Below are 12,122 nucleotides of genomic sequence, written 5' to 3'. Positions count from 1 at the left end.
CTGACATGACTTAGTTCGCCTGTTTATTCATTCACTCAACAACCATTTTTTTAATGCCTTCCACGTGCCAAGTATTGTACTCATCACTAGGAAAACATCATGACTGAAAAGTCAAGAGAGAATGACAGGCACGTAAAGAATCAAGTACAGTAGAGTATATACACACAGAGGTTTGATCAGGGTGATATGAGCACACACAGGAGGGACTTGGTTGGGAAGGGTATAAAGAAAAGAAATCAGAAAAACCTCCCAAAAATGTCTTGAACGTTGCCTGTGACTTTCCCAGGCAGGTTCAGGAAAGTAAAGAAGAGCAGGAAGTTACTTCAGCGTGCACAGAAACATGGAAGAATGAAACAATCTGGCGCTATGGACAAAGGGTTAAGTATTTCAACAGACTGGAACAAGCCGTAAGTTGGAGAGAAAAACAACAAGGGGAAGGTCTCAGAGGGGAGCAAGGCGGGGCTCGAAAGCCAGGCTAGGAAGTGCAGACTTCATGCTGGAGGCAAGGGAAGCCCTGAGAGGACATTTAAGCAGGGAAGAACGTCACCTCTGCACAGTGATATTACTGGGGCAGCAGTGGAGACAATGGCACGGACCGTGCAACCAGTGGAGACAGGATGACTGTTTAAAAACTACTAAGAAGAAGATAAAGAAGAACTGATCTAAGCCAGGAGCAGTGGAAATGGACAAAAGAAGACAGACAGGAACGGGGTCAGGGCAGAAGGGAACCATTTAGGATGATTCCATTTTTGGACGAGGAACAGGATGGCTGGTTTTGCATTTCTCCACAGCAGGCGTCTTGGAAGAGAAGCAGGCTTGTTGGTTACGGGGACACAGAGGTGCTCACTGGAGCCGTGCGAGGAGGCTATCAAGCAAGGCAATATTAATGGGGGGAAAAGAAAAGCCAAAGGAGAAGGGAAGGTCACCTACAATCAGAATGGCAGCTAGTATCTGCTGAGGGCGGCAGTGAGCCAGGCACTGTGCTCGGAGCTTCATATGGATCATCCCAGTGAAACCTCATTTGACAGATGAAGAAACACACTGGCTTAGAGAGGTCTGGCGAAGCTCCCAGGTGACCAGCAAGCAGCAGAGCTGGGCCTTGAACACAGGCCATGAGAACTTGGGCTCTTAACCACAATGCTACTCGGCCTCCCAAAAGCAAAGAGAAAATCCAAAGAGGGTGACGGCATCAAAACCGAAGGAGAAAGATGTTCCAAGAGGAAAGAGAGAAAAGGCAGTGTGCAGCACCACAGGGAAGTCAAGTAAGAGGTAAGACGGAGAAAGGTCCCCTGGATTGGGCACCTAGGAGGTCTTCGGTGGCAGAGAAGTCCTGATTGTAGGACCCTGAAGGGTGAATGGAGAGCATCGCATGTGCTCCCATTTTACTAATGATGGTTTTTTAAAAACACACTTTATCCAGTTTGTAGGCTGTGAAGACGCAGCTAGTAGACAGAGAAGTTAAAAACAAAGGACAGGTCAAGAACAGAGAAGATGAGAGAGATTTGCCTTCAAGAGACATCTGAACTCTGAGACTGAAAGAAATGATGGGAAAGATGGAAGGAAGAGAAGGATCCTCAGAATCTCAGCTACTAACTATGAAGAAGAAATAACTGCTGGTTGTATTTTTGAGAGCTTTCCAGAAATTGGGAAATACTTTTGTTATACTCCATTCGATCAGTCATGGTGAGAGCTAGGAAAGCCACGCAGCGGTATTAGGGACCAGACATGACACAGATGTGAGTCATAAGGGCAGAACCCTTGTTTGGACATCCTGTCCAAACCACATCCCTGCCCACACAAAACGGTCTGCTCTGGGCCAATGTGACTTGACATGACTCACAGGAGGGCTTCCCTGCTTCCTGAAGTCCCCTCTGGCCTCAAGTTAAACACTCACACCTTACCCAGGTTAACTCCACCTACAAGGAGGTACCGTTCCCTTCACCCAGCCTCAGCTTGTCCTCGTTCCCTTTATCCCCTGCCACCCCTGCCTTACCAAGGGAATTATTACCTATTCTCAGACAATACGGGGCCAAAACATATAATTCACTCTTTTAACTCTCACCTTCCAAGTTATCCATTCTTCTAGCTCTATAATTTTGTCAGCTTTTTTTGTTTGTTTGTTTGCCCTAAATGAAAGAGTTCTTGTCCTTCAAGGACTGGGTATGCCAAAATAAAATGAATAAAATGAAATCAAAAACAAGTGAAGGCTGCTTTTCTAGACACAGAATTAAAGACACAGGAAAATAATACAGAAATAACAACTTCAAACTTAAAGATGAGAAAGCAGTCACCTGTCTGGAACATTTTAAACTGAAGCTTTCCTGAAGGCACAGAGAACTAAATCCTCTCTGAATTTGTCTTCCAGTTCAATGAAACCAATATAATCAAACACCTACCCAATGGCCCCCATATACTAATCAGAAGCCAGAAATGATACAGCAAACTACTATAGCTGAGCAACTGCTAAGCAGCTGTACAGTGATTTTTAAGTATGGTTTTTTTGAGGCTCAAGTTCACCCTCTGGGGCCACCAGGAAAGATGGGGAGTGGGGAGACCAAATGGACAGAGTTCCCCCTTCCCTCTCCAGTCACAGCAGTTCAGGTCTTAGCTGATGGACACAGTACAGGTCCATTAACATTTCCTTTGATAATGGGCCCCACTGATGAGCAAAGAAAAAAAAACTGAAAATCACTGTACTAAGAAAGAAATGAGATGAGCCAAAAAAGAGAGAAAAGCCAGCGTGACACGATTATGATTTGAGCTGCAAAGTAAAATAAAAATCAGAAAAAAACTAGAAGCTCGAAGACAACTGACAAACACATACAATCAGATCTCAAGCCCTAATCCTCACCCGTGCTCCAAATCCATCAAAAAAGGTGGAAGTTAGAGTTCAAAGCCTTAAATTTGAATCGGCTGTAACTATTGCTTAGTTTTGCATAACTTCCTTCCTTTTCATGTTCCTTCTTATTCTTGTTTCTTTCCATTCTGTCTGATTATCCTACTACCTTTGACCTCTTTCTTAAAATCAAGTGTAAGGGGAAAAAAGCATCACTATAAAATAGCTTAACTTACAAGCAGAGTGGTAGAAAAGAAGTTTTTGATAACTTAACAAAATAAAGATTTTGTCAATATGATTTAGATTTTTGTCGTGTTTCTTTAATTCTCCTATGGCAACCTGCCCGCCAGTATAAGAATGTCTTCCCTCGGCAAATATCAATAAAATGGAAAGTTAAACTGTCCATGAATAACAGCAATGCCTTGAGTCTAAGTGGTCAAATGCACTGGCCTCCACTGAGTACACACAGGTGGGGGGGGCGAGGGGGGCAGCTACTTTACCTGATTGCTCAACTGGGCATTCTGCGAATCACACTTGAAAAGCTTTATCACTGACCAATTCATGCACATCAATGCTTCAAATAACAATCAAGTCTATAGATTTCCCATATTAGAGATGTGTGTGCACAAATTCACAACTTTATTTCCTTTTGTACCTAAACGGGGCAGAAATCTGATGAACATGGCTGGTCCTACACAAAGGTAAGAAATAAGTTAACTTCAAATCTTACTTAGTTGTAGGAAGAGATGAATAATACATAAACAAATGGATGACCTGTAGAGATGAAAGGGGATTTAAAGATCATATATACCCTGCTGTTTAGTAGGTAGCACCACCTCAATGTTTTACAAGGAACTCAAATTCAACAAATCCACCACTAACTCTGTCTTTCCCCCTGCCTCAAACCTGCATTTCTTTCTCAAAGAAAAACACCATCAACTACCAGGTCAAGCAAGCCAGTCATCTTGACCCTGACCTGAGCCTTCACCTCCAACTACCACGCACTCATGAATCAAATTTGCCCACTCTCTCCTACAGTACCCTGCTATCTCAATTCCCAGCCACTGCCTAGTTTAAGACCTTGAGATTTTACTGGGATTATAGCAACAGATTCCTACATGGTCTTTCAATATCCAGCTTTTCTCTCCTCCCCTCCCTCAACCTCTGCACCACCGCCCCACCTCTGAAGACCCCAGAAATGAAACATCACATTGGCACCAGGGTGATCTCTGTTAAATACAAATATGACCGCGGCACACCCCAACTTACAACTTCTTAATAGCGCTCCACTACCTACAAAATGCTTCATATTCTTTAGCTCCGGCTCCTGTCTGCCTTTCTGGAATTGCTTTCCAAGACAGGGCTCCATCTCCTCACCTGACTGCAGCTTCACTCCAGCAACATCATACTGCCTGCAGCTCCTGGTCCTGCCAGGCTCCCTTACAGCCATGAGCCTTTACTTCTGCTGTTGTTGCCTCTACACAGAATGCCCTCCCTCCTTTGTCCCATACGACCAATGCCAGTTTAGTAACCTCAACTTCTTCTTCTGTGAAAAATAAATAGTAATAATTATTTCCAAAACTATATTATGAGCACTAAATAATGCATACTGTTATATCGATAAATCTTAGGCACAACTCAAAAGCTTCAGACATTCATGAATGCACGCATGAATGGAAAGTGAAGAGAACAGTTAGGAACTGGTGTCCAAAGAAGTGACAGCAACTGGAATATGCATTCCTTCCAATTAATCAATTGCTTATAGGTTTACATATTATATAAACTACTAAACTGAAAAGCTGAGTCCAAGAAACACTTAAAGCAAAGGTCTTAGGAGCACTAATTTAAAAAAAAAAAAAAACTGCTGATGTTTGTGAAGTTTTAGAATAGTATACAGATTATATGAGTAAAATTTATTTCAGAAATGGATCCATGATATAAAAATATTGTTATATTTCTACCACTTTACACTTCGAAGTCACTAAAACAAGAAAACCACAGACTGTCACCTCTAACTAGCTTGCCACCTGTGCAGGTCTTCCAAGGGGCACTGATGCTGGATAAGGGAATTAAAGGTTGCTGAATGCCAATGAACTGCTCAGTGGCTTGCAAAGTTGCCAAGCAGTTTTGGAGCTCGTTCTTGCTCTGCATCCAAAATGAAGACAAGAGTCAAAGGAATCAGAAACTGAGAGAGACTAACCAGAAGCAGCACAGGCCATGGGTAACAGGTAACCCTGATCTAAGATCCCAAGAGAGGATCACCTCTACAGAGAGAGCAGGCCTTAAACTGAATGGCATGAGAAGACACAATCAATACCCAGTCAACTTCTCTCCAACGGATCTCATCTCAGATTTACTCGCTGACACTGATCCTGCTTGTTCTGCACAGGGCCTTTGTAAATTATCAAAGCACAATGATTTCCAACGAAACAAAAAACTTTCTAATCAAACCTTGCACAGTTTTAAATACATATCAGGGAGATAACTCCAATGTTTATGAAGTTTCCAGTGAAAAATTATGAAGCCTGATTTTGCCTTGATGACATTCCTCCTGCCCTGAATATATTAACTGTTTATAAACAACATTATAAATAAAACTAAGTTCAGACTGCCCAAAATCTTTTTTTTTTTTTTTTGCTGAGGAAGGTTAGCCCTGAGCTAACATCTTTGCCCATCCTCCTCTATTTTGTATATGGGATGCCGCCACAGCATGGCTTGATGAGCGGTGCACGGGTCCGTGCCGAGGATCTGAACCCTCAAACCCCAGGCCACTGAAGCGGAGTGCATGAACTTAAATACTACGCCACTGGGATAGCCCCAGGAAAATCTAATTTTTTAAAGTTTCATTATCTTAAAGAAAATTAAAGACATAAAAGCCTTAAATTGAAATAAAATAAATGGATCATTCATCCATGAAACAGAGCCAACTCTTGATTTTTCCAAACAAAGAATACAAAAGTACAGAATGTACTTTTAAGTAATTAAATAAAATAAATCAAAATATCTATGAAATAATTTGGCTCTAACTAAACAGTGAGATAAAAAAGAGAATAAGAGAGAAATAGGTCAGAACCCAATTTAAGAAATCCAACCCAAAATACGCTAAGTCAGATTGAGGAAATAACCCTAAAACCTAATGAAAATTTCACATTTATACAATCAGAAGTTGACTATAAAAAGAAAAAGATGAAAGGATTCAAAAATATTTTATTATATATAGATAATTCAGGCAATTGTTAACAACTCTGTGGCCATTCTTAGTAAATAGCTTGAACCAGCCTGTATCCAAATTTACCACAGTAAAAAACGTTACTGATCCAATAATCATAATTATTTATTACCCATTTAGCAAAGTTTACGCTAAAATAACACAGATGCTGTGGTTTCAAACCATATAAATGTAAAACCATTAAAATGAATTGTTTCAAACGTATAAAAAAGTAAATATTGTCCAGGAATTGTTTACATGCAGGTACATGTGTAATTTATATTTTTCTTGTATGTCATGGAGAAGACACAGTTAACCAGTGTGTTCTCTCTGAGAAAGACCGGGAAGCCTCACATTAGACTACTTCTTGCCTTCGTAACAGTCAATTGGTAGAATCCCACATATTTCAATGCTAATGGACGAGGATTAGGATCAGAAAGAGAAGGGCAGAGCTCAAGTGGTGGTTACCCCACAAACGCCTCCAGCTCTGAATGTATTCTCCCAACACGATAATATAAGTCACTTTTTACATACTTCCAATATTTGCCATGGCTTTGTCCCCCTACACTATCACGATTAGGGTAAAATTTAACTAAAAAAAAATTGCATTGATATAAATTATATTAATTATAATAATTCACATAATAAACAAAATATTAATATAAATATGCAAAAGAGTGTAAAATATCTAATAATACTTATCTATATAAAAAAGGAAAGTCCAATGTATCTACAAAGATCAATCAATCAACACTCTCTCATTATCATGCCCATGATCTGCCTACAGGATAACTGATTCCTGGACTTTTGCAGACTGTTATAGGTAGGGTGGTCCCAACGTTAAGTAAAAAGAAAAAACACTGGTATGGAAGACATAATTCATAAACATGAAAAATTACTGCTATGGGAGGCTACATAATAATTTTTCAATAAATAAGAGACATGAACATTTCACAGTACATTTTAAATTGATGAAATGTGCCCCTCTAAGACTGGGGCATCAGATTCCATTACTCTACAGATGGCCACAGGGTGGAGGTCTCTGGTTGCCATACCACAGGTCAACGAAAGTTACTACCATAGAAGCCGTGTGAAAATAAACACTGCAGCTACTTCAGATTTCCTACAACTGCACAGGAGTACAGTAATCTTAGACAACAAAAGTGCAATTCCATAACGTGGGCATTCTGCGCACCATCAAATTTAAGTATAAAGACAATAAAACTCCATCTTAATATTAGATACTTTAACAAAATATTTTACTGCCATGGTTCCAAGGATAACTGATAACAAACCTAGCACAAAATTCAACACTGTACCTGTCTTAACATTACTTGTAACTTTTATGATTAAAAACTGTGGTTTTGAAAGAAAACAGTCCCCGTGTTATATTGTAATACAGATCATGTACATAACTTTATAATGCAAGCCATCATTTTCCCAGGTTTACACTACCTATTTTCATTCTTTGAAATTATTAATGTCACAATTGAAAAAATGTGTTCATTTATGCTACCTTGGATTACGAGTTTACATAATTAAAAGGAATTGATTGAAAAACTTCGAACATCACTGGGTAAACAAAAAAAAAAGATTTGAGAAACAGCTGATCGAGCAAGGATAAAGGAAGTTATTCTTTGATGCTTGCTAAATCATCATTTATATCACCACACCAGCATATCAAGATAGAAAAATAATTCTCAGGGAAGGAAAGTTAATTCCACATAAAAGTATCCTGAACCTAAACCAAAGTTTCCACTGAAGTAATATGAGAATTGGTTTATTGTAGTATTTCTTAAGTGCAAAAGAGGAAATAAGAATGAAAACATTGTATAAATTTAATAAAGTTACCAACTCATCTTAACCTTCCCATTTTCTTTTGAAAAAGGCCATGAAACCTTATTCAATTTTGATAAGTCAATCTGATAAAAAAAAAAAGTGAACTATAAATGAGACAGGGCATTGTTTGAGCAGTTAAAACACTTGTTCAAAAAAAATTATCTGGACTGACAAGCGAGTTAGATTGACGAGATTTGGAAAATTAGTTTTGGGGTGGAGTTGTTAAGCGCTGATATTTTATTCACAAAAGAATGTACAACTCGGTCAATTTTTAAAGCCCGCTATATACATGAAACGATTTTCTCTTTCCCATGTTTTTGATAAACGTTAAGAACAGCAAAGAAAGCCAATATGAGGTAATCAACTGCTGAAACAATCCCAGCGCAAACTCAATTCAGAACTCCTTCCACGAGTTCACGACTTGAAAAGCAGCTCTTCTGTTTAATCTTTTGTATGAAAGGAAAAAAAAAAAAAAAAATGAGTGCCGACGACGGGAGTTGCTTTTAGTAAAATCGGGCTGAGCAACTGGAAAAACTTCCACTGGAGCTCTACTGCAAACAGCCAATGCCCACTCACTGTATTAAAATACAGGAAACTTGGGGAAAAAAGGGAGCCAAGAAAAAAAAAAAATGTGCGTTCGGCTCACATGACCGGGATGAGCTGTTGCTGCTCTGGTTCTAATTTTAGCGACCCGCCGGCTTGGGGGGGGGCGGCTCTTACACACTCGCGCAGGAGAAGGGAGCGCGCAGAGGCCCGGCCACGTCACCCGCTCTGCGGCCGCCGGGCGGCTTCCCCGGGACCGCGCGGGTTCCGCCGGACGCTCCGCGGGAAGAAGCAGGGACACGGGAAAGGGGTTGGGGAGCAAGGAGCAAGCAAGAAAAGTGTCAGATTTCCCGAAGCCAGATTCAGGTCACTCCTCAACTTTTTTAGCTTGCAGACAAATTCTAGAACTGCTTGGGTGCAGCAGACGAAGCTGGGGAACCCGAGCGCTGCGCGGGCACGCCCGCCCTTACCTGGGTCATGGCGAGTGCTCTGGTCGGGAGAAGGTGATGCAGGACTGCAAGGGAACAGACACCGCGGGGTCAGCGAGCCAGACCCGCCCGCCGCCGCGCAGCCCCGCCCTCCCGCAGCTCCCGGGACAGCTCCCCGCCGAGCGCCCGCGAGCCCCGCGCCCCCGCGCCCCTCTCCGGAGGGAGCCCCTCCCCAGGCTAGCAGGGCACTCACCAGACAGGGGGACCCTAGTGCCCCGAAACTCCCGGAGAGCGGCGGCGCGCTGGGCAGGCAGGGATGCGGGCGGAGGCGGCTCCAGGCGGCTGCTCTCGGCACGCTCCAGGCAACGGAAACACCACCGGCCCGGCCCGCCCCCGGCTCTCCGCCCCGGCCTCAGCGCGCCTGCGTGGGGCGCGGCTCGTCGGAGGCCACCTCGCAGCCTGGGCGGGGCCGGGCTGCCGCTGCTGCGTCGGGACCGGGAGGGGGCGCCACAGCCCCAGCGCCCCGGGGACCGCCCGGTCCTCGCGCGGCGGGAGGGGCGTGGGGAGCTGTCCGGGAGTCCGGGTTTTGGGTAGCAGGGGCCTCCCGTCCCTCTGTGGCCACAGGACCGGTGGCCTCACCCGGGTGCTGGGACGTAGCGGTGCATGGGCGTCTTTCTGGAAGGCCAGACGAAGTCGCTGCGGCCAAGGACAGCGCGTCTTTGGCCGTGGTCTAGAACAAGCATGAGGCGTTGAGGGCCATTTCCCAAGTTTGTTTGTCTTTATGTGTGTGTGTGTTTTAAGTGTCAATGGTTGCTTCCTAGATGGCCCTCTAGGGCCCTCTAGATGGCATAGCCCTTCGGTAGCTTATGTGGGATATTTCGAACCCTCTGCCTGGGATCAATGTCTATTTTGGAAACTAGCCTAGAACTTTAATATAGCTTAAATTTGAGCTCTGTCCTATATATTAGTTCGACATAAAATATATGAGCACAGGAGAGGGAGAGAGAGAGGCTGCAGAGTATTGTACTAGGCTGGGGCAGAAAAATCCAAGATAGACTGTGGCCGTCTGAGACTTACTGGTGTGGGGGAGGGGAGGCACCAGGGCGGGGCGACCAGGCGAGAGGACAGAAGCTTGCAACACCAGACACAGTAAGATATTCTAGGATGAGAAGAGCAGAGTGCTGTGGAGATTCAGGATAAGAGAGAAGAATCTAGTTTGCTTTGGGAAATAAAGAAGAGGTTTTGTCATAAATTAAATGGAGAAGTAATGTGACTCTTTGTATAGAACTTATTTGTTTTCATATGTGAGCCACATGTTTATCAGGCCCCGATAAAGTCACAGCAGAGCGGTTGTTGACTGGAAAAGAAGGCAAATTTGCAAAGTATGTGGAAAATACAAAGTACACACACCCTCCCCTTTTAGCTTGCCTTCCTTCTTCCCAAGAGCCTCTTCTCCACCCGCCCAGCATCCTATATGGCCTCAGGCTCCCACTGCAGCACCTGCCCAGAGCATTCCTGACAGGCCCGTGCATCTGAAGGCAGCCCTTTCCTCTGCTTCTTTCTTCGCTCATGCTGTTCACCTTCTTTCTGCTGTTCACTGAGAGTAGCTCCTTTAATCTGGCCTCGAGGATTCTTCTTCACACGCACATCCACTTGAACTCGTTTGTTGATTGCCTCTCTCACTTCCTACTCTGAAAGTAATGGAATTACACCAGACCTCAGAGATCCTGTATTTAATAATCTTAATTTTATGATGCCCATCATGGGTTAATGACTTGCTCTGTGTCCTGCAGCTTAGTGAAAGAACCAATGAATTATTAGACCCAGTGTCTTGATATACCTCCATTGGTATGTCTTTCACTTTCAATTACAATAGTCCCCCTTATCTTTGGGGGTGATGTTCCAAGACCCGCAGCGGATGCCTGAAACCAGGGATAGTACTGGACCCTATATATACTATGTTTTTTCCTCTACATACCTATTTGAAGTGCGACGGCAAAACTAGCACAAATTTCTTTTTCCTTCTTCACAATTTCACAGATAGAAGATTCGTTCTTACCATAGATATCAGCAACCTCAGCATACGATTTTTTTCCTTTCCTTACTAAGTCGAAAACTTTCACCTTTTCGCTTAAAGGAAGCACTTGATGGCATCTCTTTGGTATGTGGGAATTGCCAGCATCACTACTCTTGCTCTTTGGAGCCATTATTAAGTAAATAAAGGGTTACTTGAACACAAGCACTGCGATACATGACAGTCAATCTAATAACCTAGAGGGCTACTAAGTGACTAACGGGCGGGGAGCTTATACAGTGTGGATCCACTGGACAAAGTGATGAGTCACATCCCGGGCAGGACGGAGCCACACTACTACTCGTATCCATCCCCACACTACTCAGAATGGTGCGAGATTTTAAAACTTATGAATTGTTTATTTCTGGAATTTTCCATTCGGACTGCGGTTGACCGCAGTTAACTGAAACTGCAGAAAGCAAAACCGCAGATAAGGGAGGATACCTGTACACGATTTATTCAACTCCTACTCTGGGCCAGGCACAGTTCTAAGTGCTAGGGATAGGATAACAGTAAATGAAACAAAGTCCCTGCCCTTATAGCTAATACATTCTGGTGGAGGAGACAGACAATAAACAAATATTATATCCAGTATGATGTGTGCTATAAAGAAAATAAAGTAGGGCTAGGGAATGGGAATGAGGAAACACTATTTTGCAAAGGTGGTGGGAAGGTGTTCTGAGAAGACTTGAGCAGAAACCTGAATTGATACAATGTAATCGTATTTAACTATTTCCTGAGCACCTGTGGAGAAGGTGTACACAAGAGTTTACACCTTAATGTTATAAAGCATGAATACAAATACTAAAGCGGAAGACAAACTGTAAACCATGAAAGAAATGCATGAAATGCAATCAAAATGCAATTGGTTTCAGAGGAGGGACAGCTAAATTTTGTCAAGGGATTTAAACCCCAGTGGCCTAATGGTTAGGTTCAGCGCACTCTGCTTCAGCGGCCCAGCTTCGGTTCCCGGGCTTGGACCTACACCATTTGTCAGTGGCCATGCTGTGGCGGCAGCTCACATATAAAATAGAGGAAAATTGGCAACAGATGTTATCTCAGGGCCAATCTTCTTCAGCAAAAAAAAAAATTGATGTAACATTTGAATTAGGCTTTGAGGGAGGATATTTTATCAGGCAATGAGGAGAAGAGAGGGTGATCTGGTTAGGTGAACAGCAAAACCAAAAGAAGGAA

At 43.0% G+C, this 12,122-nt stretch overlaps 1 protein-coding gene across 1 annotated transcript in view; it reads right to left on the bottom strand.

Moving 5' to 3' along the window:
• The window catches only part of ANXA5 (annexin A5), a 29,543-nt gene extending 20,280 nt beyond the window's left edge, over positions 1 to 9,263 (bottom strand). The window contains exons 1-2 of the mRNA XM_087437676.1: positions 9,108 to 9,263; positions 8,897 to 8,940 (exon numbers count right to left, since the gene is read on the bottom strand). Of these exons, the coding sequence (XP_087293802.1) occupies positions 8,897 to 8,905 (9 nt within the window). The 5' untranslated portion in view covers positions 8,906 to 8,940; positions 9,108 to 9,263. The remainder of the gene's footprint in view (positions 1 to 8,896; positions 8,941 to 9,107) is intronic.
• Positions 9,264 to 12,122: the final 2,859 nt, after the last annotated feature.

Source organism: Ceratotherium simum, chromosome 12 (assembly GCF_057802395.1).
Source record: "Ceratotherium simum simum isolate JZ-2026a chromosome 12, ASM5780239v1, whole genome shotgun sequence".
NCBI lineage: Eukaryota > Metazoa > Chordata > Mammalia > Perissodactyla > Rhinocerotidae > Ceratotherium > Ceratotherium simum.
This window is presented reverse-complemented; position numbering and strand designations above follow the sequence as displayed.